This window comes from Maylandia zebra, linkage group LG2, assembly GCF_041146795.1.
Source record: "Maylandia zebra isolate NMK-2024a linkage group LG2, Mzebra_GT3a, whole genome shotgun sequence".
Lineage (NCBI taxonomy): Eukaryota > Metazoa > Chordata > Actinopteri > Cichliformes > Cichlidae > Maylandia > Maylandia zebra.
The window spans coordinates 40085809-40110942 of NC_135168.1; the positions used below are offsets into that span (position 1 = coordinate 40085809).

The following is a 25134-nucleotide window of genomic DNA, read 5'->3' on the forward strand; positions in this document are numbered from 1 at the left end:
GTCTTATAAGCCAGTGTCACTAATCCCACCTGGCACAGTTTGATCAAATCCTAAAAGAACACTGATGTGATTAGAAGCTTCTGGCTGTAAGAAAACAGAAAACAGCCTGTTTTTTCAGCGTCACAGTGTAAGATTATCTCTTATTTAATAAATGTGTCAAAATGTGCCGTTGTTGATTTGTTAGAAAGCTGAAATCCCCTAATGCAAGTGATTACAAAATACAGTGTGTGTGTTTGTAATGTGCAGTAAGTCTTTCTTATGAAGCTAAGATCAGAGTACAAGCTAATTATTGACACAAATGTTCTTTACAGCAATCAGCATGTGCCTGAGAGCTCTGAGTCAGTCTCTATGCACCCTTTGAAAGATAGCTCACTATTATCTTTATTAGCTGTGTTGAATTATGACTCTTTATTTATTTATTTTTATTAATTTGGCTGAGATCCAAGAATAATCAAGCGCTTTTTGAAGGACGGGTTAAATTAATGAGCCGGAATGGCCTCGGTAGTAAAACAAGTATGTGAGGACATGAGTCAACCTTTGTATGTGTGAACGTTATGTGGTAGGGAGGGGTTGAGTGGGAGCAGAAGTACACTGGGAGTGAGAGATAGGGACGCAGGGTGTCAGATGGAGAGCGCAAAACCTCGAAGCTTCAAATGTTCCACTCTGCTCGCTTTGATCACTTCAGCCTCTTCTTCACCCACATTATGGATCTCTTATCAGTCATAAAGGAATGCATTATTTTCAAACGTGCGCTGACGGACTGACATCAGCTGTCTCATTAAGGTGGATTTTGGAATCAAGGTAGAAACCTTCAGTATGCTGAACCAGCCCAAATGTCACTTCCTCTTGTCTTCTCTCCTGTTTTCCTTATATTCTTGGAACAAGGCAACCTGCTCTCTTGGGAAGGGCAGGGATATTTGGCAGCAGCCCAAACCGGATCCCACACTCAAAGGGCAATCTTTTCTACATGACACCTTCCCTCTAGGCTTCCTCTGGGGCTCTGGAACTTCTGCTTTCCAGACAGAAGGAGCCTGGAACCAGAATGGGAAAGGTGCCTCAATTTGGGACAGTTTCACCCACTCCTCTGTCAGTGGCAGCTTGGACAGAGAGGCTGCCAATGTGGCAAGTGACAGCTACAACAGATGGGAAGAAGATGTGAAAGCATTGGAGTATCTAGGTGTAAGGTCATACTCTTTTTCTCTCTCCTGGCCCAGACTCTTTCCTGATGGAAATGCCAGAGGTCAGCCCAATACTGCTACTGTGAAGCATTACAGCTACCTCATAGAGAGGCTTCTGGAAAAGAAAATTGAGCCCATCGTCACTCTCCATCACTGGGACCTGCCACAGGTGCTGCAAGAGGATTATGGAGGCTGGAAGAACGAAACTGTGGTGGAACTTTTCGAGGAGTATGCTACTTTTTGTTTCCACACTTTTGGGAGTCGTGTTAGGTATTGGCTCACAATGCATAATCCCTACCTGGTGGCTGTACAGGGATACGGGACAGGAGTCCATGCTCCTGGAGAAAAAGGGGGACCTGCCACCTCTCTTACTGTGGCACACAATCTGATAAAGGTCAGTTACACATGGGGACCTAGCAGATTTTGTCAAATTTCTCACAAGTATGTAATTTTTACTCTTCGTGTTCCTCATCTGTTTTGGTTGCAACGCCAGCGATATGAAGAATATCTCCAGTTACACACATACACAAACTGTGTAAACTTTGAACTCTCACAGCTTTATCATTTTACGATAGACAGTGAATCTGTATATTGCTCGAGTGATTTTAGGTCAGAGGACAGTGAAGCAAGAAAGCCCTGATATTTCATTTTAATACAATCAAATTGGTCAGGGCGTATAAAACTAGTGCAAACAAGTGCAAAACCTGGCTGCTTGCTTTGTTTTGTTTTTTTGTTTTATCTCCTTGATGACTCGTCAATTTTATTTATATTGATTGGCTTGTGATAAACACGACAGTTAAAGAGACACTGCGGTCAAAGTCCACCACATCAGCACTTGTCTACTGGAGAAAAATGGTGTGTGTCAGGAAGTCGGGGAGACATGCCTCATTAATAATCACTTTCAGTTTACGCAAAGAAGCACAGATGGTGTACCTGCAGCGCCCAGTGAGCAAACAAAACCAAAAAAAATTCAAATAAAATAACCATTTATATGTAATTGTTTTCATAATTACTCTCTTATCTCTCATTTTCCCTCTCCTTATCCAGAATTAACTATGTTATGTATACCTGTGCTTTTCATAGAGACACAGTAAATTTTGCTGAGTCAAATAAGTTTATTTTACAGTGAATATGTTCAGGAAAAAAAACAACAAAACTAAAAACATCACACTAATGTGTCTGCTGTTATTTCCAGGCTCACGCTAAAGCATGGCATGCCTACAACGCCAACTTCCGCACAACTCAGAAGGGTAAAGTGTCCATTGTTTTGGGCTCCCACTGGGTGGAACCTCAAAGAGGCAAAGCCATTGATGCAAGTGCTGAGCTCTGTCAGGAGTCAATAGAGGCAGCACTGGGCTGGTTTGCCAGTCCCATCTTTGGTGATGGGGACTACCCAGTCTCTTTAAAAACCAAGCTTGGGGCTCTTCTGCCAGCATTCACCCCTGAAGAGAAGCTCTGGGTGCAGAAGACAGCTGACTTTTTCGCCCTATCCTTTGGGCCTAACAACCTCCGTTTGGGGCAGAGTGTAATCAGCTACGGGCAGACGGTGACTCCAGACCTAAGACGACTCCTGGGCTGGATAAAGTTGGAATATGGGAATCCAAGTGTCTTAGTAGCTGAGGGAGGCTGGTTCTCTGAAGCCACTGTAGGAAAGGAAGACACAGTGGGCATCTATCTGATGAAAAGCTTTATCAACCAAGTCTTGCGAGGTAAGCAGAACGCTGGGAAGAACAAATAAATATGAGTTAGACAATAAAGTCATTGAGACACAAACATTTGTCTATCTTACTCTATTATTACTTTGTTTTCTTTCATAGCCATTAACCTTGACGGTGTACGGGTGTTTGGATACATGGCCTGGTCTTTAGTGGATGGATTTGAGTGGAATTATGGGTATAGTATTAGACGAGGCCTTTTTTATGTGGACTTCAGCCAACCAAACAGAACTAGGAGCCCCAAGAGCACCGCTCAGTACTACAGAGAAATAGTTAATGATAATGGCTTCCCAAGTGATGAAACCTCGCAAGAGGTGAAAGGCTATTTCCCCTGCAACTTTCACTGGGGTATTGCAGACTCCACTTTACAGGTAACATGACTTTATGATTATCAGCTATGGAAGATGTTCAATAATGCTCCGGACGCCTAAAGAACACATTTTAATTGTATTGTTTTGTTTTGTTTTTGTAGGTCAACTTCTACCCTTTCTCCCCACAGTTTACTGACCCTCATTTGTACAGTTGGAACTTGACAGGTGACGGATCGTTGCATCAGGTCCCAGGGGTGAAGCTCCAGACCAGGCGAGCACAGTGCACAGACTATTTGGCTATCCGTGATCATCTTAACCTGCTGGAATCGACAAGGGCATCTCACTATCGCTTCGCTCTAAACTGGTCTCTGATTTTACCCCAAGGAGACCTCTCTAATGTAAACACAGAAGCTCTGAGGTAAAGATGCGCACACACACACAGTGACAATTCAAATAACACAATTCATGTTATACCTGTAACTTTACCTGAGTCACACCCCGGTTATTGACAGAGCAATTTCGAGTTCATACGCACTTACTTTGCCTGAATCAGTCTCTCTGTGTCTACACTCTTTACTTTTACAAAGATACTACCGCTGTATCGTGACCGAACTCAAGAAGCGGGATCTCGAGGCTCTTGTGGTTATTTATTACCCAACACACCGATCTCCAAATCTGGGTTTACCTGTGCCGCTGCATGCCTCAGGTGGTTGGCTCAATTACAGCACAGTGAACGCTTTTCAGGAATATGCAGCACTTTGTTACCAGGAGCTGGGTCCCTGGGTTCAGAACTGGATCACTATTAATGAGCCAAACAGACTTGTAGACGTTTATTCGAGTGGGGAAGACAAGCATCTGGCAGCTCATAACCTTCTTCTGGCTCATGCAAAAGCCTGGAGGTTATATGAGAAGGAACATTACAGTCAACAGCAAGGACTGGTATCGTTAGCACTACATGCTGACTGGGCCAAACCTGCTAACCCCTTCCTGGAGTCACACACAGTGGCAGCTGAAAGATTCCTTCTGTTTGAACTTGGTCGCTTCTTAGACCCATTGTTGGGGACTAGACGTGAGGAGAAGCACAACATGGGGGACTACCCACAAGAAATGAGAACGTATCTAGAAGAGAGAGCTCGAGTAATGGGCCTTCCTGGATCTCCTCTTCCTAATTTTACTGAGACTGAGAGAGAGGAACTGAGAGGGGCCTTGAGTTTTATCGCACTAAACCATTTTACTACCCGTTTGGTCTCCCTGCGTTCCCACACACAGGACAGTTTTCAGCAGAAACCACCTCCTGATCATGACTGTCTGATTCTTTCTGATCCAACATGGCCCTCTTCTAGCCTGCGGCAAGCTATTGTGCCGTGGGGCTTGCGTAAGATGCTAAAGTGGGTTAGCCAGAGGTATGATGGAGCTATACCTATCATTGTCACCGGGAGTGGGATTGACGATCAGGCTCCTGTTGAGGATAAACTCCGGCAACACTACCTAAGGAGTTACCTGCAGGAGGCACTCAAAGGTAGGGCAAACATTTTAGACAATTTTCTACCTCAGTCCAGGATGTGTTGTGTAACAATATTTGGCAAGAATCAAAATAGAGTCTGCAGTGTTCAGGATGCTGAGACAGAGATACAGTTCCACATGTGATACAGGCTTAATGACCTTATTGCTTCCTACTATAAAAAGCTTTATATACTGAGAAACCATGAAAACCATAAAAGCAGAAACGAGGGACGAGGACAAACAGTGCCATAAAGGCCATATTGCCCTTTATGGCACTGCCCTTTATGACTCACCTGTATTTGCACATGGAAGCAGTGTAGTTTTCTAACACAATAAAAGCCGTGTTTTTTAGATAAAGTATTCATCTTACTTTTCTGTTGTTATATTTCTATTTCTTTGCAGCTTACCATCTTGATGGAGTCAACTTGCACGGCTTCTACGTGTGGAAACTCCAAGATCGACACGTACCACAGTATGGCCTCTTCACCTCAGCCCAACACCAATCCAAAGCCAAAGCCTCCATTAATGTGTACAGAGAAATCATTGCTCTCAGCGGATCCCCTAACAATGACTCAGTGCAGCCCTGCAGGTTTAGCGAGCTGCATGAGCCTTGCTCTATATGCGCATGGATGTTCACAAACAAAGCAATGCTGGTTTTTGGGGGGTGCCTCCTAATAACAGCTGCAATGCTGGCAGCGCTAGTGGTTTTTGTCATAGTCACCAAAAGAAACCAAAGACATGGCAGAGGAAAAGCGAAAGTTGGGTTGAGCAGGAGGAGAAGAAAGGAAGGAGTGTGTTTGTGTCCACCTGGTGTAAAGCGATAACACTAGGAAAGACTGACTCATTCGTGTGTCATAAAAAACCCTGTGGCTCACTGACTGGGAAGGGCAACGACTTCTGTACGCTCCATTTGTGTCTGTTTCTGCTCATGTGACGAATGTGTGATTAGTTGTGTAAAATGTAAATAAAAGCAGAATGCAATGATTTGCAAATCTCATAAGTTTTATTCACAGCAGAGCACAGGAAATATATTAAATATTTAACAGTCCATTAAGATCTAGAAATCGAGAAGACCAGCTGTTCATCATTTAGGAGAGGAATATTGTCCCATTCATGTCTGATATAGCATTGTCTTGCTGAAATATGCAAGGCCTGACGTCATCTGGACGGGATCATATGTTGCCATAAAACTGTATATACCTTTCTTGTTTGATGGTACTTTTCCATACGCACTAATACACTTTCATACCATATGAGATGCAGGCTTTTTAAACTGAGAGCTGACAACAATACGATACTATTGGATATGTGAAGATCACGGGTCTTGTCTCTTGCACATAGGGATTTCTCCAAATTTTCTGAATCTTTTGATGATATGTAGTATAGATCAGTAGATATTCAAAACTTTCTGTATTTTACCTTGAGGAAAAATATTCTGAAATTGTGCCACAATTTGTAATCACAGTTCTTTTCCAGAGTGGTGAACTTCTACCCATTTTTACTTCTGAGAAACTGCCACTTTAAGATGTTCTTTTTATATCCAGTCATGTTACTTAACTGTTGCCAATGAAGTTAAACAGTTGTATCATGTTTCTCTACCTGTTTCTTAGTGGTACCACTTATTTTTCCGGCCTTTTGTTGTCACTCTCCCAACTTTTTGGGACTTGTTGCATTTTCACAAAATTGTAAAGTGTCTCAGTTTAAATGTCGGATATTGCCAAATCATTGCATTCTGTTTTTATTTACATTTTACACAACATCCCAATATTTTCAGAATTGTTTTTGTGAAGCTATTTTGTTTTATTGTTTCTACATATTTAAAAGACTGTAAAATGGCAACAGATTTAATGACTGTTGCAGTGAGAAGCTAGGGCATGTGTGAGTTTTTTATAACCTTACGTAAGTGATTACGTCAGCTCTATGTTTTATAATAAACAAATATGAGAAAACATACCAGTGCAAAACATCTCATAACAATAAAATCTAATAAAAACATGATCTCAAATCACCAATCAGTTTTATAAAAGTGGCTTTCTTTTCATAAGACAACAAAGGCATTTATTATAACATGTTTTTTTCATAGACTGGATGTTCATGGGGCAATGATGCCCCCTAGTGTGACTGTTTGCAGGTATGATGAAACACTATGAAACACTTCTCTGTTATTTGTTTAAAAAAACATGCATATTTCTCATGTGTGTCCTGTGATAAAGCAGTGTGGCTACAGAATGGGGTTTGTGTCTGATTGCTGCACAGCGCAGTTTAACTGACAAAAAAGTCACAAAAGCACAGTGGGGTACTTTTGGTGTTATTATATATATACATACATATACAATATTATACATGAAGATTAAAGATAAGTATTCCACCCTGATTACAGCATTTAGCCATGTTAGTCTGTAAAGGTTTGCTGATGCAGATATTTAAGACTATAACATAGTAGTTAATTTTGATCTGATTTTAACTGGGTTTTGACTCTTTTCTGAAGATATAATGAAAGTCCGATTTGACCAAAACGGAGCATAGCATTTTCCTTCTCATTAATAAACATATATTTTTTAATGTTCCTATATAAAAGTCACTTCTTTTTAAAAAAAAATAAAAGATGTAACGATCTTGTTTCTGATAAATTATGGTCCTAGGTACTTTGGACTATTCGTTGGGCTCATTTCAAACAAGTTACATTTGACTGATTGGTTTATAACTTTGTTAAGTTTTGAGTTATTAGTAAAAAGAATATTTTCGGTCTTCCTCAGATGAAGTGACAGCTTATTTTCCTCAAGCCAAATGTTAAGAGATTCTAATTCCTGACACAATTTGATATCCTTAGGATTTCTTCCCACTAACTCTAAAAGCAGAATTAGAATACAGCTAAGCAGGATCACATCTGAATGGCCACAGTGGCCTTTTAGTTGTTTCATTTTTGTTTTTTATTCTTTCTACACTTTTTCTACGCATATGTTTGTGTCGCCAAAATGCATAAGAGCTTTGCTCTGATCATCAGATGAAAACACCTCCTCATTTCTGTAATGTGTTAGAGGCAGTTTTCATACTGCATGTGGTGCTTTAACAGTAATAGTTATCAACAGCAGAGTTGTCAATTTTGACTAAAAGGAAGTTATCACATTTTACTGATTAAATGTAACCGTAAATGCATGCCCCCCACGGACACCCTAATATATTCATTGTAAGCCGATGAACCAATAGCAGAAGGGATTCGGGATGGCAATACTGATCACATGACCCCTCTCCTCCAGACTGCATGCAGTTTGGTATTAAAATGTTTTCAGTAGCCCCAACCATTGTGTTCTTATACATTTGAGATGACAGACAGACGTTGAGACATTTTGGCGAATTATAACTTTGTATAAATAGCGAGGACTGACGGCGCTCGGCGGCCAGCAGCCTTCCTGTTGTTATTTTTCAGAGTGTATTTAAAACGTGCAAAGGTACTGTAGGCAGAGCAAGCTAGCTTTAGCTTACGTTAGTCAGGTCGGACGGCGACGAGGCCCAAGCCGGACGGGAACACGGGTGAGCCATGGCTAACATCGCAGTTCAGAGGATAAAACGGGAATTCAAGGAAGTGCTTAAAAGTGAAGAGGTGGGTTGTCATGTTTGCCACTCGAAGCTGTGGCTTTAATTCTTTTCTTTCCTCTTTCCGTGACTGCGGGGGCTGAATGAGAGTGACGCGTCGCTGGCTCAGCTGTCAGACTGCTAATCACCGAACTGCTAGCTTGAGCTAGCAGCCTCGCCGATAGTTATTAATACACCACAGCGTGGAAGATAAAGCCAAGAAATTAACTTTTGCTCCAATTTGGAAGCATGACCGCATTAAATCATCCACAACTTCTTGTTGCTAGCAGTACTCGGTAGCTTACCATGCCTTCTGTGATGGTAAAGCTAATCGGGATAGCCATAGCAAAGAGTGTAAGGTGGTGTCCGCATGTTTTATTGAAGGTGTTCTTTGCACATTTACCCTGTACAAGCTCTTCCCTATTTAGATTAGTGTGTATATCAAACCTAAATCCAAAGGATTTGCGCAACAAGTTGATCAACTTTAGTTAACGCCTGTGGGGGGTGTTAACTTGTGCTGCATAGTCTTGTTTTATATTTGGTGGCTTAACACCTTGCGTTTTCCTTTTCTACTTAAGCCATAACGCACATTTGGTTTTCCACCTTTCAGACTAGCAAAAACCAGATAAAGGTGGACCTGGTGGACGAAAACTTCACAGAACTTAAAGGAGAGATAGCAGGGCCACCTGACACGCCATATGAAGGTGAGGAGCTTTGGGGGACACGCTCTCGGCTCTCGTGAATACATGGTTGCATAACTTTTGTGATATTTATCATCACTGAGAAAAGGTTGATCCTGAAGTCTGCCAAACTCTTTAAATGCTTGAATTGTTCTGTATGATATCCCCATATTTTCTTCCAGGAGGTAGATATCAACTAGAAATTAAAATCCCAGAGACGTATCCATTCAATCCACCCAAGGTAGGGCTCAATGTCTCCTTCTCATACAGTATGAAATACTCTTGAAAGTATTCCCCTCAGAAGTTCTCATTTACTGTAAGAATCCAGCAATGCTTTTCTTCTGCGTTTTTCTCATCTCAGGTTCGGTTTATCACGAAGATCTGGCATCCCAATATCAGCTCAGTCACAGGTGCAATATGTCTGGACATTCTTAAAGACCAGTGGTGAGTAAATGTGCTCCAAGATTCTTGACATTCTTCATCTGTCAGACATCCATTATGAAATATTTTGTGAAATTTAAGGCCAACTGCAGGTTGCTTCTAATGCCTACATGATCAACAGTTGAAATTAGCACAAAGCTTTTGGATGGTAATTTAGGGAAAATGACTAGATATAAATAGGATTAAATAAAAGATTGTTTAATGCATTTTTTTTTTTTAGTCATAATATTTAGGCCTTCTAAGAAAACTTGCAAGTGTCAGAGGCCACGGTGTATAGGTACTATGAATAGTGGTTGCTTTAAAAACTGCGTGCATGTCATTTCAGGGCGGCAGCTATGACACTGAGGACAGTTCTCTTGTCATTACAAGCCTTACTGGCAGCCGCAGAACCAGATGATCCACAGGATGCTGTGGTAGCTAATCAGGTGGGTGTGTATTTATGTTTTCACTTCTTTTCCTGCTTGAACATGATGCATCTCTACTAGCAATTGTTACTAAATATGTATTCACATGTATACCATACTACAGACGTGCCTCATAGTGACTAACAGTACTACAGTATTGCTGTAATTTGGCTGATATATATGCAGTATGTTATTTATACTGAAAATTGAAAAAATGTGGGGTCATTGTGTAATTTTGTAGCTTTCTATTTAACTATTTAGCTACGTACTTTGAGGCCTGGTTGATTCTGCACCTTCTGATCACTTGCAGTGGAGAGTGTGTTCAGAATATATCAGTTTTGTTTTTAGCCACTTGTGTTAGCTTTACAGTTTGAAGCCCTGGATTCTTCCCTCAAAGACACAGTTTGGTGTTTTCTTACTGGTTGAGCAATGTTCAGTGGTATACCAATACTGCATGTAGGTTTAGTTTCTTTTTTGGTTGTCATAGTAAATAAAGTTTGCTACCAAAAACAGAGTATTATAAAACATGATCATTTTGGGAATACAGTCAAAATTTTAAGAAGAAATGAAATTGTATCCAGAAAAAGTCAAAATGTGCAGATTTCTTTTTGTTTATGTGCTGAAATAAAATTTTGTGTAACTGATTCTGTAATATGATTTCACTAACTCTCTAATCCACCTTGTAGAGGGTATAGCAGCCATGCTCTAATCTCCACATATAGGCTTTGTTTTTTCTCAAAATGGTATTTTCTTAATGTGGCCCTAATACTCTGTAATTTACTGGGATTTTTTAGAGAAAAGGAGGGGAAAAAAGGCCTCCCAAGCCCTTGGACTTTACATTATTTTGGCTTTGTATCAAATACTTTTATTCTTCCCATACACGGAAAATAGCAGCCAAACCCTGTAAAACTTGGCAGTTGATCCCTTCAAAGTTGATCGCAGTTATTTTTTAAGTGTAGGAAATGCATTATCCTGCGATCCTGTGAGAGGTTAGTGGGCAGTGTCTTGTCTTTTTATTTTAAAAGATTTCATTTTCTAGTAATCAGTGTAGCAATGGCATCCAGCCTATAATCTTTGGAAGGTATGTTCCTTCACCAGCTATTCCAGTTTTATAGTTAATAGCTTTTCTAGTTAACAAATGCAATCCTACTCTGAGCACATTACTAAACCTACTGTTACTAATCACTTGTACAGTTAATTTATCCTTTGGTGAACAAAATGCACTCCAATGAGAAACAAAGTAATGAAATGAGGTTAAATAAGAGGAGTGGTATAAACGTTTTTGATATGTATATCACAACAGTGAGTTTTTCTTTTTTAAGTTTACACTAAAAAGCGTTTCAAAGTTGATCGTCTCTTATAGTACACCAGTTTCAATGGCAAAGATTAATTTCTGTGATGTACAGTAACGGAAGTATCAGTTCCCTGAAATTGTTTATGACTAAAGAAAACTTCTAAAGTGCATCTGGGTAAACTTTAAAGAATCATATTACCATGTGGGATAGGTGACTCGTCAAAGCGCGTTAAAGGGATATGAATGCGCTCCCTATATGTATTTTATTACCCGACCCATCTACCAGCCACAATTGCATCAAACGATTTCAATAATAATCATGTTTTAACATTCACCAGACGTGAAGTTTGTGGTCTTGTTTTGTTTTTTGTTTTTTTTTTCGATTTTATTCATGAGATTAGAATTATTGTATTGCTTGAAAAAAGCGTGACATACTGCGCTGCTTCATCATGACTACATTCCTGCCTCCTTCACCTTTGCACTGTGGTGCATACTTGAATGCTTCTATTTTGATAGAGGTGCTTAACCTTCAATTTTGAGGAAGTGGAACTGGCAGAGAAAGAAGTCTAGTAAGCAGAGCTGATGGCAAATGATTATGCTGGTGGCCCTGGGAGACATAACTTGGTGATTGTCAGTACACACACCTAAAAGGACAAGCATCCTGATCATACTTCTGCTAACCTAAATCGACTTTAGAAACTGAAACTTCATAGCTAGGGACCTGGCTCTCCTCACCAGCAACAATCCTCTACATGTTAGTTGGATTAGCTTCAAAGAGAAGTTGTTTTCTTGCTGTTTGAGGTAAATGCTGAAAATGCATTTTTGCAAGTATTGATACAGATCCTCTAGAGAGCAAGAGATAAATGTCCTCACCATTGTTGGGTATTACCAAAAGTTTCCAATCCCCCCCCCCCCCCCCCCCCACCCCCCCCCACCCCAAAAAAGAAAGAAAAGAAATTGTATTAACAGGAACCTGCGTCTAATGTCTTATTCACTTAGCAGCTTCGTTGTTAATAGTTTATAGTGATGAGAAATCTACACTCTAAATTTCAGCTGAATAATGCCTACACAGCATGGAAACGGAGCGCTTGGCAGAATTGGCTACCTGGCAAAGTACAGCTCTACCACTTCCTCTGGCCCTGAATTATCATGTTAGTAATTTGTTGTGTACAGAAGAGTGACTATAGCACTTGCCCCAAAATATATGTTAATTGTGACACTGAATATTTAATTTCTTAACACAATGCCAACATGGTGCTTTTTAAATGTTTCAAATCTAAATAATTCTTCTCTTGGCATTGATGACCTATATACAAGAGTTTCTGTTATGGAGGGTGGTGTGCATTATTTTAATTCAAATGTAAAGCTGTTTTTTCCATTTGTTTTTACCGCGCAGTACAAGCAGAATCCAGAGATGTTTAAACAGACAGCGAGACTCTGGTCTCACGTCTACGCAGGCGCTCCCGTCTCCAGTCCGGAGTACACACGCAAAATAGACAAACTCTGTGCCATGGGCTTTGAAAAAGTAAGCGTCTCGAAATCTTGTCTCTCCTGCTTTGAATCGCGATGTGAAACTCTCGCAGAATAAATCAGCATGTGTGACTGGTTTTGTTTTCCTCCGCAGAATGCAGTAATAGTGGCATTGTCGTCGAAATCCTGGGATGTGGAGACGGCGACAGAGCTGCTGCTCAGTAACTGAGTACTTCTGGCACCTCCTTCATCTTCCACTTAATCCCAATCTCTCCTTCCTACCAAACACATCCTCTCTCTCTCTCTCTCTCGAATTCCCACTGTCTGAAGGCGTCTCTTCCCTTAATGTACCCTCTGTTTTAAAGTGGACTCCTCACATCTACACTCGCCCTCTTCTCCAGCCCCACCTTTATCCCCTCTGTGTTTCATCTCTCATCTGCACACGTCACCATCTGCTGTACAACACTCCAATCAGCCGCTCTGTGAGCTCTTATCTCTGGTTTCTGAATTCATTCAACATTCCACTCAGAGCTACAATCAGAAATTCAATCACACCTCACCACCTTTGAAGCAAATGCCAGACTTAAGACCCCGCCCACATCCGCCAATCTCCCAGCTCTTACTGGCTCTGTGCAAGAAGCAGCTGACAGCAGCTTATCCTTGCCTATGCAGTGCATTTTACTTTAATTTGTGAAAACTTTGGTGGGAGAGAGTCAAGCCATTTAGGGGAGGGGCTCTTTTGGACCTGGTCCTGATTTAACGCACTTTTGGGCTGTTTTTTCTGGACAAGGATTAAGCTGAGATTTTGAACTTTTCAATTGGAGACTCAGTCAAAACTTTCTTGCACTGTTTCCAAACCATACCTTAATCCCTTCACTATCCCAAAATAAAAACTTAGTAATGTTGGCGTCATTTCTAACAGCATAGATTGCTGAACAGAGAATTTATAATTTTAGGTGTAATATTAGGATTTTGAGAATAAGTTACTGGAAGTATCTAATTACAATCCTAGACATATTTGTTATATTGTGGGAGTTTTCAGGGCAATAACAGTGCTTTAATTGGACATAAAATTGAGGGGAAAGTCACAAAATGCAACAAAGTAAATGCAGAATGCGTGCATCAGCTTATTCCGTGTTCTAGAAATCAGTTCATCAAGTGTCAAAAGGTGTTCACACAGTAGCCATATTCATTTTCATGCCATGTTTCACCCTCTTAAGCTGTTGGCAATTGACCCAAAATCCAGGCAATCTTCAGTTACTGTCCTCACAACCTGTTCTTCACTTGGCTTACTTCCTTTCTTCCTTTACCCCCACATTTTTTTTTTTTTTTTTTAAGAAAAAAATCGTGTTTTATTTGGATATGACTTCTACAGGAATACATTTTGATTCTTGTTTTTAAACGGAGAGAAAATAAACGCATTCAGCAGTAACACAACCTGTCACAAGTCTGGATAAAAAAAAAAATGGTTCAAAATGATAGAAAAATATAGCATCAACCTACCTAGGCCAACAGATAAAATGTCAATGATTCATCTGTAAATAAAATATTGAAGTCTGTGTAAATTAATCCACCCTCTGTCCTTTCTGTGTTGCCTCTCTCACGCACACCACTTGACAGTAATGTGAAGTTCAGTTTTAATGGATTTTTTTCAATCATTTGTGGCATTTTGAACATTTCTTTTGCTTTGTGTGAATTTGAATAAAAACTAGACTGAGCCACTAAAATTGCTATACTAATGTCATATAATAGAAATGTAATTACAGGGATTCAAGTTCCATACTGAAATTCAATTTTCAGTGTTTTGGGCATTAGTATTATAGATCATTTGTCCTTGCTCAAGAAGGTAAATTTTCTGTGCAGTCAGATCTTCAACGAGCAAAAGGATGCCGGAATTCTGATAATATTCAGAGCCTCTTTTTCATAGTGCAGATAACAGGTGGCCTGCTTGGTACCATGTTGTGCCATGTTGAACCTATCCAAGAAACCCTGGCAGTAATCTGAGGGCTGTTTCAGCCTGCACATTTGCACCACAAAGACAAGAAAAAAGCAACCTCTGATATTTGTATTGTAATCCAAAGGGGATATTGTAGATTTAACTGTACAGCCTTCACTGCACAGTAAACCAGCCTCAGGCATCCTAAATAGCCAAAGCTCATTTTCTATCCTTTCATTAAAAGCTGACGTGTCTCTCGCATCTACCATCTGGAACTTTTTATAACATCCCCTAATCGACGGAGCCGCTCTAATCTGAATACGTGACACCGAAATAGTATGCTTCCTGGCTCAGGTAATGGCACTGAGATAATCATTGTGTTATTAAAATGACACAAAATAAAGTAACTCGCTGCCTTATTAAAGTCCTGAAGGGTTCAAAGCAGCTGATTTCACCGCAGCTGCGTCACTTTCTGTCAGTCGTTCTGCCATAGATGATGATCGGTGTAATATTCAGGTGCATGGGAAGCAAAAGGCCTTATTAAATATTTTATCATGGCAAAACTAAAGCGCACAGCTTTTAACATCCTGACGCGGCGTTTCAGCGAGTTAAGAGTAGTGTTTCCACTGTGAGCATGTACTTTCAGCAGAAACTGCAGGGGTTTCTTTTCGTGGTGTATAAAAGCCCTGTGCTGTGCTTTGTGTGGCTGCCATCTTTCTGGAAAAGGGCCATATTGCATCAAATTCCAATAAGACATTACCAGTGTGATATATGAAGCTAAAGGAAATCCCTCAGCTGTAAAGTGAAAGGTGACACTTTGTTAATTGTGGGGAATAGATGCACACTAACAGCACCCCAATCACAAGCATTTCAGGAGTGTTATAATAAACATATTTTTCTCTAATTAATGATGAAAAATGTATTTTTATATTTGTATTGTAAATAATTGTTTAAATTAAAATGAGTATGCCTTTCCTATTTAAAAGCCTGGGCCTTACAAAACCTGCTACTTTAGGTTCTACTTTAGCTGATATGAAATGTTCATTTTTTATGAAGTCGATTCCAGTTGAAAAAATGCTACTTCTCACTTTTTCATCATGCCTTTCATTAATTTCAATGATTTGCTGCCAATCTGTACTTTGCTTGATTGAATGATAGATTTACAATCCCCTGAATTTCAAATTCCCATCTTTCCTCCGTTGACATAACAGCAGCATGTTGCAGGAGCAGACCAGTACCCCACCTGACTTCACAGGCGAATAGCCCCTTGTGTGGCGAGGCGATGATTCGTGGGCATCCTGTTTCTCTTGATCTGCTGCTGCTATGTGATAGCTGGAGTTTTATTCCGTGTCTCAGTCAGCAGACATGCTGCCTCCCCTGCCAAACATTAGGAGCTGGCCTTACAGCAAAGACGGCCAGAGGAAACAGCTCGCTGCTATCTGCATCTGAGTTCAACTGGGGTTGAATGCTCATCATGTAGATCTTGAGGAATGAAACCAAGAACTGTTAGATTACTTGTCGAGGCCACCTTTAATTTCTTCTTTGGAGTTATTAGTTACCAAGAGGCTTGCTAGCAATGTTCCCAATAATCTTTCTGGTGATGCTGCTTCCCAAAGGTGAGTCAAACTTAAGCCTGTCTTCCTTTGGGGAAAAAAAGAGACCTCTCCATTTTGCTTTTAATTCATTAGACTAGATTATATCATTTAACTCAGGTTTACATTATTTTTCATAACTGTATAAAGTCACAAATGCTTGCACTTTTACCACCTATAATAGTTTAAAATATTTTCTTCACGTGGCCTTAAAATGTATTGTTTTAACAAATGGCAAGAAAAAGTAAACCAATCATTTGTGACTAGAAGGAGCTAATTTAACCTCCTGCATGTTGACAGATGACCACTTGTGTCTCCTCTCAGTGATTCACTCTGCTCAGGGTCACTATGCCCAGAAACTCCTGAATGATTTGATGGAGAACTACTCCAGTGCCCTGCGGCCTGTGGATGACACAGACAGAGCCCTCAACGTCACCCTGCAGGTCACCCTCTCTCAAATCAAAGACATGGTGCGTGCTCTCTCATCAGCAAGTCTTGGTTCGTGTGCGACGCATTCTGGTTAAAGGCGAGTTATAAATGGAAGAGGTTAATTATGTCCACGACTAAAATTAAACACCTCACTGAGAGTCATAGCATTTCTTTTAAATAGTCTAGCTGCAGAAACGTAAAAATACACTTTCTGTTTTAGCGGTTAAGGTGATTTATGCACACAAACGGGGCATCAGCATCTGATTTATGTATGTTGAATAATATGTGGTAATCACGAATAGCGTGTTCTGCTTACAGCATTACTGTGCAGTCAATAGTTGGCATATAATGTATTGGCCAATACATTAGCCACACTGCAGTAAAACTGACATCGATTTAGCAGAAAACATGCAAATGCGAAGAACTGAGTTTTTTAACTTGACACTGAGCCCAGCATGAAGGAAAACATGGAGGTGAACAGACCTTTTATTCTTAACGTTGTCCATGACCTCCTATTGTACAAATCGACCGGCTGGTGGCTTACACGGCTGGGTCAGGTTCCCGTTTGGGTTCAGTGCTGCGTCACTCACTCCACAGTGAATTAGCAATTCACTGTGGAGTGAGTGTGGGTTTGGGCGTGCGTAGTTGAAGACACAAAACCAGCTGCTGAATGTAATGTTTCCATATAATATCTGGGCATTTGTTGTCGTCACTCTGTCATACTTTGGAAGAAACGGATGCGAGCCAGACAGCAAATGAGTGTGTGTGCACCCTGGAGTGTCCTGTTACCAAAGCGGTTATGTGTTCCCCCAACCTCCTGTACTGTGCTCATCCACCTGATATTGACAGACGGGTCTGGATTTCAGCCACTGTGAGGCTTTGTGTTTGTCCACCTGGTGTTGATGAGCAGTGAACCGAGAAGATCAAGAGGGATTTTTTTCTTACTGTCTGTTGTGTGTAGATATACAGTTATAAGACACAGTAACTGAGGCATGTGCAGAAAGTCATAACCTCTTATAGACCTTAAAAGTTTTTAGCAGTTGTGGATTTGACATTGGGAGTCTAGTGTTAACTGGTAACTGTAACCACTCATCAACAATTAGTTCTTCTAAGCATCCGAGTGAAGATGCTGAGAGAAATTCAAAGTTATCAAAGGTATCTTTGATGGAAAAATAGAGGAAGTATTTAATGTTAGGCTTTGGGTTATATGACAGCAATATGCACACGCTGCAAGAGTCAAAAATATAAAACTAAAATAAGGCCATATCCTGTCAGAGGACGGTAACCATAAACAGGCCTCAAAACTCACCACAAACTACTAAAGGAAAAACAAGCTGTAGCTGGTGTTTTTCACAACTGCCATGACATGACCATCAGTGGTCATGTCATTCTTGCAGATTGCAAGCATGCACTATGTCACATGGTCTAAAAATATCCCAGAGCTCTAAGCAATGTGGAACTATAATAGAGAATTTCTAAATGAAGAAGCTGGCAATAAAGTTTCTGCAAGGTGTGATATACGTCAATGAGGCAAATACCACAGTTCCTCTTTTTTCTGTCAGTTTCTTATTATTTTCATGTAGTATAAATTATAAATTGAAATGATCAGTGCAATAACATTTAATTTAGCATTATGAGCTGCAGGGATCATTGTGTGTGTGTGTGTGTTTTTTTTAATATCTTCACACTTAAAGTAATCAAAAACAAATTCTCCCAGAGGCACCAAAACGGTTGCATGCTAGTTTGTGTTTGCATACATTTGCAGGTCCTTTTTTGTGACTAGTATGACTGTGACCGTAGGATGAAAGGAACCAGGTGCTGATTGCCTACCTGTGGATTAGGCAGACGTGGCATGACGCTTACCTGAAGTGGAATAAGGAGGATTATGATGGACTGGATGTGATCCACATCCCTAGCAGCCTGGTGTGGAGGCCTGACCTCGTCCTGTATAATAAGTATGCTCACATAGATGAATTTTCCAGGAATGCAGAATGTGGACAAATCTTCTTGCTGCCATTAATGTCTCTTATATTATAATTCAATATAACGTTTATTCACAATGTTTAAAGACTACATGGTTATCTTTAAAGACTACTTGTGAGATTATAAATACTAGCAATTAGCAACAGAAGACGCTGAATCTGACCACTGTTTAACCAAATCACACACATGACTTGCCAGTTAGTCTCAACTTGTTTTCCTCCTCTAGAGCTGATGATGATTTCTCTGGGCCCATGGACACCAACGTGAGGCTGCGCTACAATGGGGAGATAACCTGGGATGCTCCTGCCATCACCAAAAGCTCCTGCGTGGTGGACGTCTCCTACTTCCCCTTTGACAGCCAGGAGTGTAACCTCACCTTTGGTTCCTGGACTTACAATGGCAACCAGGTCTGGAGAAATACTGCCCATCTACCATACCTTGTTTAACAAAATGTAGATGGAACAACATGCTGTGGAGGATAAACCCATATTGAGTCTGTGTAGCTTACATTTCCTTTCAGGATAGTGGCAATCTGGGTCACCTAAATTTACCAGGCCACTTAAAATGGTTAAATAACACAAGACCCAGCTCTTGCTGTGACTCTGGCCTCTGTGTTAGATCAGAGAGTAACTGAGATTGACCTTTTTGACATGTAGATCAGGTACACATTGCTCATTGTATTTGTCATCATACATCTGTGTATACGTACACATAACGTTTTTCTCAGTAAATGTGTCCCTCCCCTCTATTTCCAGGTAGACATCATTATGGGCATGGACAGCGGTGACCTGTCAGACTTTGTGGAAAATGTTGAGTGGGAGTGCCGTGGAATGCCGGCCACCAAGAATGTCATAATGTATGGTTGTTGCTCTGACCCGTATCCAGACATCACCTATACAGTACTCCTGCAGCGTCGCTCTTCCTTTTACATCTTCAACCTCCTCCTCCCCTGCTTCCTCATCTCCTTCTTGGCCCCTCTGGGCTTCTATCTGCCTGCAGACTCTGGGGAAAAGGTTTCCCTGGGGGTGACAGTTCTTCTAGCTTTAACGGTGTTCCAGCTCATGGTGGCTGAGAGCATGCCGCCCTCAGAAAGTGTGCCTCTCATAGGTAAGAAGGTTTTGGTTTTTTTTAGAAATATATTTAATAACTTGTTTTTGTTGCATGGTTTATGTTTCTGTCACTCTATTATTAAAAAAAATATACCAGAAATCGTACAGGCATGCATAATTAACAACACTAAATTGTAAGTGTTGTTGCCATTGCACATTGCACTTTTTTCGATGGAATATCTAGGTTGTTTTATCAGGCTTATATTATATTATAGTATTTTTTTAATGAGTGTACGTGATGTGTTGGTTGTATGTTTGTTGTTTGTTTTGACATACTGCGAATCAATTTCCCATCAGGGACAATAAAGTTACCATTGACCATTGACCATGGTCCAAAAATGACCTATGATCTAGTGATGCATTGGTATGTTTTTAGTTTTCAAATTAAAGGTACCCTTAGGAATTTTACTGTTAAAACTTGGGCCATATTTATCTATGTAGCAATGTAGCATAGCACAAGGTTACACCTTTAAGGGTCACAGGGGCAGACACTGAATGAGAGGCAGGTGTACATGCTGGAGAAGATGACATTCCATATGTTACAGGACGAACATGTCCAAATATTTATAGCACACCCTATAATCTGACCTGGAGTTGGAAATTTTTAAATGTGAACAAAAAGTATTTGCTCGTCTGCTTTCATATGCATATGAACTTGAGTGACATCCCAATGCTAATCCATAGGGTTTAATAATGATGTCGGGCCACCTTCTAGTACCTACAGTGTGTTAATGGTCATGGACTTGTCTTCCATCTGTTTTTTGTTCCTTCCTGTTACACAGGGAAGTACTATATCGCCACTATGACAATGGTCACAGCCTCCACATCTCTCACCATCTTCATCATGAACATTCACTTCTGTGGTGTGGAGGCCAAACCAGTTCCACACTGGGCAAAAGTCCTCATCATTGACTACATGTCAAAGATTTGTTTTGTTTATGAAGTGGGTGAGAACTGTGCCTCTGCCTCGTCTTCGTCTTCTCGCTCCACCCAGGATGAAGTCCGTCACCAGCAGTTCAACACTCACATTCATTCAAATGGTAAACCTGGTAGGCAAAGTAGCCGAGAGGACCGGCATAGCGACAAGTATCCCAGATCCCAGAGCTCCAAGCTGCAGCAATATCCAAGAGTTCAGCACCACATCACCAGAGATGAGAGCGCCCACATATCTACTTTTGAACCCGGAAAGTATGAAAGCTCTAATGGTAAAATTCAGATAAACGACTACTATAAAGAAGACCATAAGGTGCTGTATTGTTCTGAGGACCAGAAGATTCCCTGCTGCCCTGAGGATAAAAAGCCTCTACCTCAGGGTCCCACTGTAACCTTTGGCCCCTGTGTCTTCTGCACCCATGGCAGTGGCTTCGCTGGTATGGACACTAAGCTAGTGCGCAATGTTGAGTACATAGCAAACTGTTTTAGAGAGCAGAGAGCCACGTGCGCCAAGGGGGCAGAATGGAAAAAGATAGCTAAGGTCATGGACAGATTCTTCATGTGGATTTTCTTTATCATGGTTTTCCTCATGAGCATCCTCATCATCGGTAAGGCACCATGACCAAACTGTGGTTCTACAGATTTTTTTTTAAAATTTGCATATTTATACAGAAGGTCAATTGGGACTATTTTCCCTTTTTTTCTAAACAAATGGGACAATCAAACATATGTGAACTTTCCAGCTTTTCTTTATTAATCATCGAAAAAACAAATTTCAGCTGTCATTCATTGTTTTGTCCACACGCATTCAAGCCACTCTGCATTCCTTACCTTTAAAAATATGTTTAACCTATTATGTCTTCAACACATAATGATTTCATGTACTGTACATAGTGATATAAGTTTTTTGTTGTTGATCTAAAACGCAACAAAATAAGCCAGATCATGACACATTCAGTATGTGCAGGCAATGCCAAATAACAGATCTATTGAAACCACAGTTCATAACTCATTGCTTTCAGTTTACTTCATCTCGTTAATACATTCGATTTTACTACTTTGTCAGCTATACAGTCTATAGCATCTCAATGTGTAGCTCGCTACAGCCTCCATCAATCATACCTTTGATGTAGGAGTACTTCATCATTTGACCATTGAATACATTTGAGGGGATCAGCTGTCAAGTTAAAATATGACCGGTGGAGACAGCACATGTCTTATTCACAACTGTGTAATCAGACGCCTGGGGCCGAGAGACGCAGCGCCAGTGCTAGCTCCTGATCGGCAGAATCATTTTTCTGTTCAAAATCATCCAGTGAATAGTTAATGAGCAAGCTTTGTTTGTAGCACAGCCAGGGCCGTCAGGATGTAAGGTAATATGGAGCATCAATTATGTAACACAATGTGCGCACTCTGACACCCCCGTTCTCCCGAAGGCCCATCCCTTTAACTTTGAAAGTCAAGTGAATGTGTTTGTGTGTGTGTGCATGCCTGAACACTGGAAAGCCAAGTAGAAAAGGAAGAAATAAAAGAGGTTAGGGCAAAAGGAATGCAGGAAAAATGAAAAGCAATCAATAAGAGGTTGAATGCAAATAATTGTATTCATTTTCTGAGCTTTGTATAATTGAAATTATTTGCATTTTTGCTGAACAATACAGTTACTCATACTACATTTTACATGGAAATAGTCTCCCAGAGTTCTCACCATAATAAATAGAAGACGTATTATGGCAATTCTATAGTTTAATACTTCCTCAAAGCAATAACTGGTCTATCTCAGTTTACTTTATAAATGTCCTAGTTTGTTTCAGTTCAGGGATGAAATTAAAATACACACTACAACACTCAAGCTGAATGCAGCGATGCATTATGTCAACTGGCACAATGAATGCCCACTGATATGTTTTAATAACTTTGGACAACATTAGAGCCTTGGGCCAACACTTTGAAATAAACTTGCACTTTAGTAAAATTACACTGTGATATACTTATTTAGGCGTGTAAATGATGGCTGCTTCTTCTTCGTATGCATTCTCATAAGTTTTCATTATTCCTGCTAAGAGCTGCAAATATGAAGAAAAATGAGTCGTATTCTTTAATTTCACATTACCTTAAGCTCACAGTAGAGGGCGCTCACTTCCCGCATACCATTGTAGTGGTGGTGGATGCCCCAAAGCTTACTGTTTGAAGCTGCATGTGGCAACAGAAGTGTACAAGATCTGCAGCTCAGAAGCATCCCCACTCATTTTTCATCTTCTACAGAGACCCGCTCACATAACTTCACTACTGAGAGGAGGCAAAAAATATTTGGAGAGTATTCATTCCTCTGGTACTCTGGGGTAGAGTATGGCAAGTGGCTATAGCTCTGTGTCTCACTCACTTCCATTCTGTAACCAGTTCATTAATTTTAATTGACCTGGAGGCTAATAATTAAATTAATTTTCTAAGTAAAAAGGTTTTAGCAGTAGGTGGCATAACTTTTGATTGTTCTGTGGGCTCTGTTTGACAGAATTTGATGGAGATGGTGAGATAGTGTTGTGTTTTTTCCCTCCACCTCTCCAAAGTGATTGTCATGGTGAAGCGGAGAGAGAGGTGAACCATGTAATCTGGGCAGGCTCAGAAGCTCAGGCACTCTGGGAAACAATGCTTGGGAAATTACCAAGAGCCTGGCACAATTTCACTTGAAAGCATTATTTATCTTTAGGTTGTTTTGTACAAAACAACAGAAATACAAAAATAAGGATCACTGTGATACGGTTATTTCACCAGTGAAAAGTAACTGCTTTCATGGCATTTTGTACTACTTTGAGACACTTTACAAAAGCCTTTATGCATCTAATGCATTTTAAAGACTGCACCATTTCTGTTTAATAGAGCTTTACACAAATTACACACATAAATCCATCCATCCATCGATTTTCTTTTACTTATCCATTTCAGAGTTGAGGAGGGAGCTGAAGCCTGTCACAGAGTGAGAGGCAGGGTACACCCTGTACCGGTCATTAGTCTTATCACAGGGCTCAGTAATGACATATAATAAATGTTAATCATTAATCTTTGATGTAAATTCATCATTTACATCAAAGGAATTACAAAAGACCAAATACCCCACAAATACAATTAGCAGTTTACATCCTGTATGGGCGACTTTTGGGGAAAAAAAAGGAGGATACTTTTATTTATTGTATTTGTGTGTAGCAGGGAGGATCTGTTCTGGGTAAATTACAGTAATGTCTCTTAAAATGTTTAATAATTGTGAGGTGTTGTAAACTTGGACGTGCTCTCAGTAGAGTCAGATTTAGTGTGTCATAGAAAAAAATGGATTCTGTCATTGCATTTAAATACAATGGTCCTCTTGGTTATTGTCAGAGCTATAAAAATGAATGGTGTAGACTCCTGTCTTCTTTGAAGTATAGACAGCTCCCTGGATGAATGGGCAGGGAGGGATGCTGAGGCTGACGATCTCTGATGGATGTTCATGACCTTTGGCCACAGTGTTTGAACCGGAGTGCAGAGAAAGCGATCAGTTGAATGTAGACAATGCTGACATGTTACTTGTGACCCATCTGGTGCATTTTTGGGGCATTGTCAGCTGTTCATTTTTGTCAAAATACAGAATACTATACAAATCCTTCAAGACAGAATCTGTCTGGCACCCTTGTAGGTGGCCTATTTAAATTAAATGGAGAGATCCAAAACTTTAATGGTCACAGTAGATAAAAATGTCAAGCGCAGATTTACCATTCTAATGTAAAACAAATAAATAAATAAACCAATAAAATTTGAGTGTGTTTGTTACAAATAACCTGCATTTATTTGGCATACGATAAACAGTACTGTGCCAAAGTCTTCATTATTTCTTTATATATTGCAAATATAAATCACTGCACAGGAACATGTATTCATAAATAGAATGCAGCATGTAAAAACTTGCTGCCATTCTAATGAGCTTGAAAATCCATAATTGGTATGAGCATCCTCATTCTCCAACACAGCCACAACTCTTTTTTTGGCAAGCTTTCTTATCATTTCTTTAAGTAGTCTTCAGGAGTAGTTTTCCAGCCTTGAAGGACAATCAAAGCTCTTCTTTGGATGTTGGCAGCCTTTTGTTCTGTTCTCTGTCAAGATGATCCCAATAATGCTGAAGTCTGCACTCTGGGGAGTCCAGTTCATGACTGATGGTGTTCCTCTGTGTATGTTTTCTAACTACATATGCTTTTTCTGCACCTGTAGTGCATTTAGGAACACTATCATGCTGAAAACACTGAGTCATTGGCAATCAGATTCTTTCCAGATGGTATTGCAATCAAATTTTGGAAAATCTGACAGTACCTTTCTGCATTAATAATTCCATTAATGTTGACAAGATCCCCAACACCAAACTCTGACAGAGCCTCTGAGTAGACACTGACTATTTGTACCTTCTCCAGACTTCTTCCCTACATATTCATGACGATTTGTACCAAAACTTTGCAAATTTGCATCATCAATCCATAAGACCTGTTGCTGATGATTTTCAGTCTAGTTCTTGTGTAATTTAGAGACAGTAACTCACCATTAAGATCATTCACTGGTGAGTTTTC

At 40.2% G+C, this 25134-nt stretch overlaps 3 protein-coding genes across 3 annotated transcripts; all 3 read left to right on the top strand.

Moving 5' to 3' along the window:
* Positions 1–482: 482 nt before the first annotated feature.
* Positions 483–5691, top strand: klb (klotho beta). Its single transcript, XM_004545412.3, has 6 exons — positions 483–1572; positions 2374–2887; positions 2996–3264; positions 3366–3622; positions 3792–4723; positions 5110–5691. Exons 1-6 carry the CDS (start codon positions 817–819, stop codon positions 5529–5531), a joined length of 3150 nt encoding a protein of 1049 aa, XP_004545469.3. The 5' UTR covers positions 483–816; the 3' UTR covers positions 5532–5691.
* A 2237-nt stretch (positions 5692–7928) lies between these two features.
* Positions 7929–14138, top strand: ube2ka (ubiquitin-conjugating enzyme E2Ka (UBC1 homolog, yeast)). Its single transcript, XM_004545413.3, has 7 exons — positions 7929–8308; positions 8891–8984; positions 9143–9201; positions 9322–9404; positions 9727–9826; positions 12496–12624; positions 12724–14138. Exons 1-7 carry the CDS (start codon positions 8246–8248, stop codon positions 12796–12798), a joined length of 603 nt encoding a protein of 200 aa, XP_004545470.1. The 5' UTR covers positions 7929–8245; the 3' UTR covers positions 12799–14138.
* Positions 14139–16081: 1943 nt separating this feature from the next.
* Positions 16082–21173, top strand: LOC101481517 (neuronal acetylcholine receptor subunit alpha-9-II). Its single transcript, XM_076877334.1, has 6 exons — positions 16082–16121; positions 16398–16567; positions 18327–18481; positions 18736–18916; positions 19265–19616; positions 20401–21173. The coding sequence occupies exons 1-6, from the start codon at positions 16082–16084 to the stop codon at positions 21171–21173; spliced, it is 1671 nt and encodes a 556-aa protein (XP_076733449.1).
* Positions 21174–25134: the final 3961 nt, after the last annotated feature.

Coding starts and splice junctions, on each gene's coding strand:
- klb (XM_004545412.3), top strand. CDS start 817: ATGCTGAACCAGCCCAAATGTCACTTCCTCTTGTCTTCTCTCCTGTTT. Junction 2,888..2,995: donor TATCAACCAAGTCTTGCGAG/GTAAGCAGAACG, acceptor TTTCTTTCATAG/CCATTAACCTTGACGGTGTA. Junction 3,623..3,791: donor GTAAACACAGAAGCTCTGAG/GTAAAGATGCGC, acceptor ACTTTTACAAAG/ATACTACCGCTGTATCGTGA.
- ube2ka (XM_004545413.3), top strand. CDS start 8,246: ATGGCTAACATCGCAGTTCAGAGGATAAAACGGGAATTCAAGGAAGTG. Junction 8,309..8,890: donor AAGTGCTTAAAAGTGAAGAG/GTGGGTTGTCAT, acceptor TCCACCTTTCAG/ACTAGCAAAAACCAGATAAA. Junction 9,202..9,321: donor ATCCATTCAATCCACCCAAG/GTAGGGCTCAAT, acceptor TTCTCATCTCAG/GTTCGGTTTATCACGAAGAT.
- LOC101481517 (XM_076877334.1), top strand. CDS start 16,082: ATGTTCCCAATAATCTTTCTGGTGATGCTGCTTCCCAAAG. Junction 16,568..18,326: donor TCTCTCAAATCAAAGACATG/GTGCGTGCTCTC, acceptor CTGTGACCGTAG/GATGAAAGGAACCAGGTGCT. Junction 19,617..20,400: donor AGAAAGTGTGCCTCTCATAG/GTAAGAAGGTTT, acceptor CCTGTTACACAG/GGAAGTACTATATCGCCACT.